The 8,310-nt window shown below is 48.1% G+C and overlaps 1 protein-coding gene across 1 annotated transcript; it reads right to left on the bottom strand.

Annotated features, from left to right (window-relative positions):
• Positions 1 to 881: 881 nt before the first annotated feature.
• LOC128404027 (uncharacterized) lies at positions 882 to 2,243 on the bottom strand. The gene has a single exon (XM_053369279.1). The coding sequence runs from the start codon at positions 2,241 to 2,243 to the stop codon at positions 882 to 884; it is 1,362 nt and encodes a 453-aa protein (XP_053225254.1).
• Between the last annotated feature and the right edge of the window lie 6,067 nt (positions 2,244 to 8,310).

The following is an 8,310-nucleotide window of genomic DNA, read 5'->3' as shown; positions in this document are numbered from 1 at the left end:
CATTGAAATGCAAACAGGGGCTGACTTTCCTCTGCCAGACGGCAGCAGAAGAATGCATCCTTCAAGTCCAGTACCGTGAAATAGCAGGCAGTAGGAGGTATTAGACTCAACAGCGTATAAGGATTGGGCACATTGGGGTGGAGGGTTTCCACGGCCTGGTTAACTAATCTAAGGTCTTGGACCGGACGGTACGAGTTATCTTCCTTCTTCACCGGCAAGAGTGGGGTGTTCCACTGAGATTGACACTGCCTCAGGATGCCATGGCGAAGTAACCGTTCCAAATGTACCCATACTCCTTCTGCAGCTCGCCGGGGGATAGGGTACTGGTTCACAGCCACAGGGTTGGCGAATGGTTTGGGCTTGACTATTATAGGTGGGATGTTCTTTGCCATTCCGGGCGGGTTGCCTTCTGCCCATACACCAGGGTTTACCTTTTGCAGGAGGTCTTCTGGAATAATCCCCTCCTCTTCTTTTACCATCATTAAGCGCCAGTGTTCCCTCAAGGGTACCTCTAAGGAGAACTCCCCTGCCGGCCCTGTGGTCATTGTCACTTGCCCTGTTGGTTGGAAGGAGATCTGGGCTTGCAATTTTGATAGCAGGTCTCGGCCCAATAATGGGATAGGGCACTCTGGTATATACAAAAACTTGTGTTGGACCACTTGGCCACCCAGGCGACAGACAACAGATTGCAGGAATGGGGCTCTTTGTGATTTGCCTGTAGCCCCTATTATGTTAATCGTTTGCTTGGTGGGCTTGGACACTGGTACTGGCAAAACAGAGTGGGCGGCTCCTGTGTCAACCATAAAGGGGATAGTTTGGTTCCCTGTTTGTATTTTGACCATGGGCTCACGGGAACCTAAAGCAGCTGGGCCCGGTCTGTCCTAGTATTCTTCCTCCTCTCTCAGGCTCATCATGCCGGGCTGCCTTTGGGCTGAGGGGTACCAGGGAGGTCCCTGTCCACGTCCTCTACCCCTGCTGGCATTTGTCGATGACCAAGGTCTCAGTCCCTGTCCAGGTCCCCTGGGGGTTGGGCCTGGGGCTCGTTCTCCTCGTCCTTTCCCTCCTAAGTGGGCCTGTGGGCATTCTCCTTTCCAGTGCCCTTCCTGCCGGCAGATGGCGCACTGATTCCTCCCCAGGCGGCCTTGCCCTCCTCCCCGGGCACTTCCTCTTTTCTGAGGGATGGGTGCGGTGGCCTGTAATGCCATCAACTTCTTTGCTTGATACTTCTCCTTTTTCTTTTGTTCCTCTTCTTCCCTCTGATTGTAAGTGGTTTGAGCCAGTTCTAACATCCACTCAAGGGTGTGGCCCATGAACCCCTCGTGTTTTTGAATCTTTCGGCGGACATCGGGCGCTGCCTGAGCTACAAAAGCAGCCTTTACAATAAGGGCGTTGGCAGCCTCATCTGGGTCTACAGGAGTATACTGACGGTAGGCTTCCTTCAGGCGTTCCAGGTAAGCCCCTGGGGCCTCTTCATTCCCCTGCACTACCTCTCTGACCTTCACAAAGTTGGTGGGTTTCCTGGCTGCCCTCCTCATACCATTTAACACGTTCTGGCGGTAGGTAGTGAGGGTGTTCTGGCCACCAGTAGTTTGATAATCCCAATTCGGTGTGTTTTCAGGGTACTCTGCTGCAATAGCTGGATCCTGCACTCCCTGCGCTCTCATGTGTGCTCGGGCTTCAGCATGGATGCGCCTAGTCTCTTCTGTGGTTAGCAGCGCATCCATTAAATACTGCACATCATCAAAGGTGGGATTATAAGTTTTAAAAATCCCTTCAAACAGCTTTATGATTTTCGCTGGGTTTTCCTCAAATGAAGGATTTTGATTTCTCCAATTACAGACATCTGCACTTGAAAAAGGTATATGCTGGACCGTGTAGGTCCGTTCTGCTGCTGCCCCATTAGCTCCTGGAGGTCCCGGTGGGTCATAAACCCTTCGGAGGGGCATTACTCCGGCTGCCTGATCCCTCCTGGTTTTCTCATACTGTCTATGAGACATAACTTTCTTCGCTGCCTGTCCCCACTTACGTTGCCATCTCTTTCTCTTGTCAGGGGTGCAGCATTCTGCTGCCTCAACTAACAAGGGACTCACATCTAATTTTTCCGCATAGGGGCTTACGTATGCCGTAATGCGTTCCTCCTGTTCCGTGGTCCACCTCATATTCTTCTCAGTCCATCTTATCAATTCCTCTATAAATTCCTCATCATCTTCTTCCTCCTTCTTTTCCTCTAACTCATCATTCATTAACAAGTTGCTGTCCCTTTTTTCTAGACTTGGTGCAGGGCTTGCTTGGGCCTGGGGACCGGCTCCTCCCGGTGCCTGGAGACCTGGGCCTGGGGGATTTGCCAGAGGGGCAGTTGGTGGAGCATAGGGTGGTGGCGGTTTGATGATTCCCCCCTCCTCATCTTCTGGGTCTGGTATCACCGGGGGCTTTTCTGCCTTCCCTGCCGGTCGAACTGTACAGATTGTATTTCGTGGGGCGTCGCCTTGGCAGGCTTTCAACCACGGTGGATTCTTTTCTACATTGGTTTTCCAAGTAGAAATATAAGGGATCTGGTCTGGGTGGACGTTCAAGATATTTTGATATAGTGGGCTGATTAGTTGCAAATCAAAGCTCCCCTCCGAGGGCCAGTTAGTTTGTTGGGGCCAATCAACTTCACACAATGTCCTCATCCTCTGTCTTCTCAATTTGAACCCCCAATCATCATGCTTTGTGGCCGCTTTCCAGTTCTTTAAAAAACATTCCAGAGGACTACATTGGCTTGCCCCAGACCCCATTTTTTTTTTTCTTTTTCAGATACCCCGCACCTAATGGGCTGTAAATTCTTTCACACTCCACGCACTACAGATTGTGACCTGCCGAGGTCGCCCTGGCAGAAAATGCACAACCCTGCAATCGCTCGGCCAAGGGGACGCTAAGCCCCGACCCACACTTGACAACAATTCAGTCACTGGGGTATCCGACATGCAACATATAACATACAAATCACACCATTATAATTTCAACATGCAACACACAAAACACACCAATACAATTTCCCCTCTGTTTCCCTTTTACCCAACCTTACTGGCGGCACTCTACTGCAATCGGCCAGTTCCCTTCCTGGCGGCCCTCTGCACAACCAGGTGAGGCTTGATCAGACCTCGCCCCCCTTTTCCTTGGGGCCCACGCCCTTTCCCTTGGGCTTACCGTTTTCCGCTGCGGATTCCCTCCTGGCCAGTCCTCTTTCCTCCCTCGACCGAGGTCCCTACTCAGGAGCGGTGTGGCCGGTTTCCCCCACGAATCAGTAGGGTGCGCGCTGAAGCCTGCAAACTCCGGTCCGAGCTGTTCACCTGGTCGAGCCTGGCTCTTCCCGGCCCCCCTGGGGTGGGGCAGATTTCCCGGCCAACGCACCAAGCTGTAGGCTTAGGCCCTTTACTTTGCCAGAGAATTGCTTACCCGCGTCCCCAGGACCGAGAAGAGAATAAAAAAATTCCAGGAAAGTTTCTTCTTTGGAGAAAAGAGTTTTATTGCAAATCTGTGCACAGAGACAGTCAGCAGAATATAGTTTCTGAAATCTGACTGTGTTGTTACCATGTTCAGCAAGCATTTTTATACCTGAAAGCATTCACCCTCCTCCCATACCTCCCCCCCAATATTTGCTGGCTAAGGCTGCTAGCTAAGCACTTCCTCTGCTGGTTAAGCATTTTCTCTGCTCAGTAAGCACCCCCTCCCACCTTCTTGTACACGTGTCTTTCTTTTGCCAGCTAAGCATTTCCTTCGTATCTCTTCTTATCTTGCATTACTTAAAGCAGAAGTAAAGCAGGAAACATCTTGCTAGTGGTTTTTAGTTGACAGCAGTTTTTGGCTAGGCAGGAAACGACCTTCTGACCTGTAGCTAGCATCAGCAGTTTCAGATAGCTGGTTAGACAGAAAACGGCCTCCTGACCTGTCTGATTTAGGCTTTGCAAATAACTGCATTTTTGAGTTTGAGCTTGTGTAGCCATCCTAGCAGAGTGCCGGAATTTACTATGTGTAGATAATATTAATGATTAACCGTTCCCCTCTCCCTTCACTTGCAGAGCCTAGATGGATTTAGCATTAATTTGATCTATGCTGGAAGGCTCTGGGATTCCATCATCATCATCATCATCATTATTATTATTATTATTATTATTACTATTATATGGGTCATAATAATACAACAAAAGTTTGTGTCTTGTGGGAGTATATAGAAGCTGGGAGGATTCCTAATGTATCTAGAAAAGAGACTTTTCTAGTCTAATTTAGATGGAGGTGGAGGGGTTAGGAAACAAGGCCTTTGCAGAAATGGAAATGTGGATGTTTTTGGAGCTGGTGTGTTCCTTTTTTTTTTTTTTAAGTGGAACAAAGTTCATCTGTTCTGCTTTGCTGCCAGACTCAAAACACGAGAGAGATTGTCTGTAACCTCCTTTTCCAACCGGGTGCCCTCTATAGATGTTTCGGACTATGAAGGCCATGTTGACTGGGACTGATGGGAGTTGTAGTCGAAAACTGGTGGGAGATGGCTGGAGAGTCTGAGTAGGGCTTTCTTTGTCTCTCCGTCTCTCTCTCTGTGTGTTTGTGTGTGGTATGAAGTCTTTCCTACCTTTTAAAAAAAGAAAGGTGCAGCAGTGGCTGCTTTGAATTTTTTCACCGTGCCCCTTAAACCCCGAGCCTCAATGATTCATTGAGAAAGTGCATTCCAAGAATCTGCAACTCTTGGGAGTGACTCTGAAAAAAATTATATATCGTGGTGTGTGTTTTAAATAAAAAAAAATTTAAAAAAGGGGAAATGCAGGAGGGAACCGGATCTCCTTTTGAGAGGGGTGTCTGTTGGGGGAGGCGAAGGCTTCCTGAGACACTCTGAAGATGGAGGTTCTGCATTCCAGAGGTGGCTTATTTCTGACCCTGGCTAGCCAAGGAATTTCACAGTGAACAGGAGAAGGGGTGGGATTCTTGGTTGGGAGAGAGAGAGGCGAATGGGAGGGGCGCGAGGGGCTTCAGACGCAAAGGGCCCCCCTCCTGGAGTCTATTTACAAAGGAAACTCTCTCTCTCTCTCTCTCTCTCTCTCTCTCTCTCTCTCCCTCCATGTCTGTGTGTGTGCTTGCACACATGTGTGTGCCTGCAACATTCCTAGATTTGTGTCCAATTTGGCAGTGGGGGCTTCTTGGAATGCAAGGAATCAAATCCACCTGAGGTGGCAAAGGGTGATGGAACCGCTTCCATCCTGTTATTGCATAAACTTGTTAAAGAGAACCCCTCTCTTCTCTCTCATTTTTAAAAAAGGGAGCATGCGTAGGATATCAGTACTTGCTGAGGAAGGTTTGACTGTGTGTGTTTTTGTGAAGTTTTGACCTGCCTACACAGCTCATTGGGATGGCGGATGAAATCAGATGGATGATACGCACACACACATATATTCAGGAGCAAAATGGTGTTTGTTTGGCGGCCGTCTTCATCATCCTGTCCCTCCACCGAGGAGGACATACTTTCTCTCTGAGTCATTGCAGTGGCCAGATTCTTGCCTTTAAAAAAAAAAAATCACGCACATGGGTGGTTTGTGGAGAGAGGGGAGGTTTCGGCATGAGGGAGGAGACCTGTTCCTTTCTTTAGACTGAGTTTCCACTGTGGGGGGAAAGGTGGGACGTGAAACAGAACGGCTGCGTAGTAGCAATATTGTTAACTAGCGCTAGGAGTGCCCAGCGCTGCGTGGGAATTGGTCGAAACCCCCCAAATTTTGTAGTTTTAAAAAACGGGATAGTGTAATTTGCGAGTTTTAGGGCTCATGCAAACACACCCTAACCCAAGGCTCCAACCTTAGCTGGAGAACATCTTTCCTGGCTCTGAATCAATTTGTTTTTGTCTCTGTGTGTGGAAGCTAATGCTTAATAAGGGTTAATTTGGTCCGCCATCTTGATTCAAAATGGCGTCCGGCATCCAAATGTTGACAAAGACTGCCGGCCCCACCTTGAGAATGTTAGAAACTCAGATATACAAGCTAATCGCAAAATGCCACCTTAAACCTAGGTTGCAGTTGCCACTACGGAATGTCTGGGTGCCATTTATTTTTTTCTGAGACATTAATAATAATGATAATAATTTCATTTTTATACCACTTTATATTTTAAAGAAATAATCTCAGAGCAGGTTACAACACATTAAAACAACAAATCAAACAATCCAGACTAAAACAAATTCAAGCTTTAAGGAAAATATTTCAGATCCTTCTTTAAGTGACATTTTGCTTTGCCCATGTTTGTTTACCTACTTAATTTATAGAGCTGCCCCATAGCAGAAGTACTCTAGGAAGGCAGGGTGATATAGTGGTTAGAGCAGAGCTTTCCAAACTCTGTTGCGACACATTAGTGTGTCACACGAATGCTCCCTGCATTCCTCCCAGACTGGAACTGGGTTAGTTCAACCTCCAGTTTGCTAGTAAAAATGAATTACTGTGTCACAAAATGATGCAAGTCACCGACATGAAAACCTGGAAAAGCTCTAGGTTAGAGTGTGGGACTAGGACCTGGGTGATCAGGGTTCAAATCCTCACTCAGTCATGAAGCTCACTGTGTAACCTTGGAGTCAGTTGCTGCCTCCTAACCTACCTCACAGTGTCGTTGCAGGGATTAATTGAGGAAGGTGGAGTGAACCATGGAATAAATAAACTTACTTGCTTATGAAAGCTAGAGGGGCCAGCCAGGTGGAGATGTCAGTCGTTAACCTGGCGCCCAGAGATCTCCACGTGGTCACAATTGTACCCGCGCCAGTTGCAAAACGTGCCTCATGCCTGGCTAATTTCTAACACTGCTCGAGAGGTGTCTGAACCAATAGAGAACAGATGAGCAAACAGACAGAGACCACTTTCCAAAATAGATAGTAAGGTAAAGGGACCCCTGACCATTAGGTCCAGTCACAGACGACTCTGGGGTTGCAGCGCTCATCTCGCTTTATTGGCCGAGGGAACTGGCATACAGCTTCCGGGTCATGTTGCCAGCATGACTAAGCCGCTTCTGGCGAACCAGAGCAGCGCACGGAAACACCGTTTACCTTCCCGCTGGAGTGGTACCTATTTATCTACTTGCACTTTGACATGCTTTTGAACTGCTAGGTGGGCAGGAGCTGGGACCGAGCAACAGGAGCTCAAACCGCCACGGGGATTCAAACCGCCGACCTTCTGATCGGCAAGTCCTAGGTTCTGTGGTTTAACCCACAGCACCACCTGCGTCCCAAAAAATAGATAGTAGATAGATAGATAAATAGATAGTAGGTAGATAGATAAATAACACCAGGGGGCAAGTAACGCAGAAACACGTTCCATGGGAGGCGATGCTCACTGTGTTCTGAGGATTCTGGGTAGGCTTCCAAGCACACTAGGTTCAGGGAGATTTGATTTACCCTGATTGCCTGTTTTATGGCTGTTTGGACATATTGAGTTAAATCTATAAGGGACTTGGGGCATCGCAACTCTCTGTTGTCTTGAGCAAATGGTGATGCGTTTAAATACCTCTTATGCGTAGAAAGCTGCTTCATGCTGAGTTGGAACATTGGGTCCACCTAGTATTGTCAACACTGAGCGGCAGCATCTCCTGCCAGATTATAGACTCTGTTCTTGCCCACACCTACCTGCCAGGAATCGATCCTGGAACCTTTTATATTTATTCATCTATTTTGTGGATCGCACTTAGAACCCACCTTTTCTTCAAGGCATATGTAGTTCTTGTCCTCCCTGTTTTATCCTCACAACATCCCTGGCAGGTAGGTTAGTCTGAAAGCGAATCCCTGGTGCAAGATCACTCTGTGAGCTTCCTTGCTGAGTGGAGATTTGAACCTAGGTCTCCCAGTTGCTAGTCTAGCGCTCTAACCGCTGCACAGCACTGGCTCACATGTGCTCTGCTGCTATAGGGTCCTTTCCAAAGTCTTTCAGGATTTTGGCTGTTTGTCTGATGGGGTGATATGTGAGGGATCAGCAACGTAGTGTATTTCAGATGTTGTTGGACCCAAGCTCCCATCATCTCTGACCAGAGGCCATGTTAGCTGGGGCTGATGAGAGTTGGAGCCCAACATCTGGAGGGGTGGACCATGTTGCCTCTCCCTGATCTGTGCAGTGCTCTTAATCTTCCAGCCCTGAGCTGTTGTTGTTTTTTCAGTGACAGAAATCAGTGCTGGGAAAAGGACCAAGTGTGGGGTTTCCTAGAAACTTTATACTAGGAATCCCGGGGTTCTCTCCCAAAGTCTGGAAGCTGGCACCTATTGAAATGCAAAACATTTTCCTAGGCAGGGATGGAATCTTAATAGACAATTCATGCGTC

This window comes from Podarcis raffonei, chromosome 16 (genome assembly GCF_027172205.1).
Source record: "Podarcis raffonei isolate rPodRaf1 chromosome 16, rPodRaf1.pri, whole genome shotgun sequence".
In the NCBI taxonomy this organism is placed as follows: domain Eukaryota; kingdom Metazoa; phylum Chordata; class Lepidosauria; order Squamata; family Lacertidae; genus Podarcis; species Podarcis raffonei.
The sequence above is the reverse complement of the archived record's forward strand: the minus strand, read 5'-3'. Positions and strand labels throughout refer to the sequence as shown.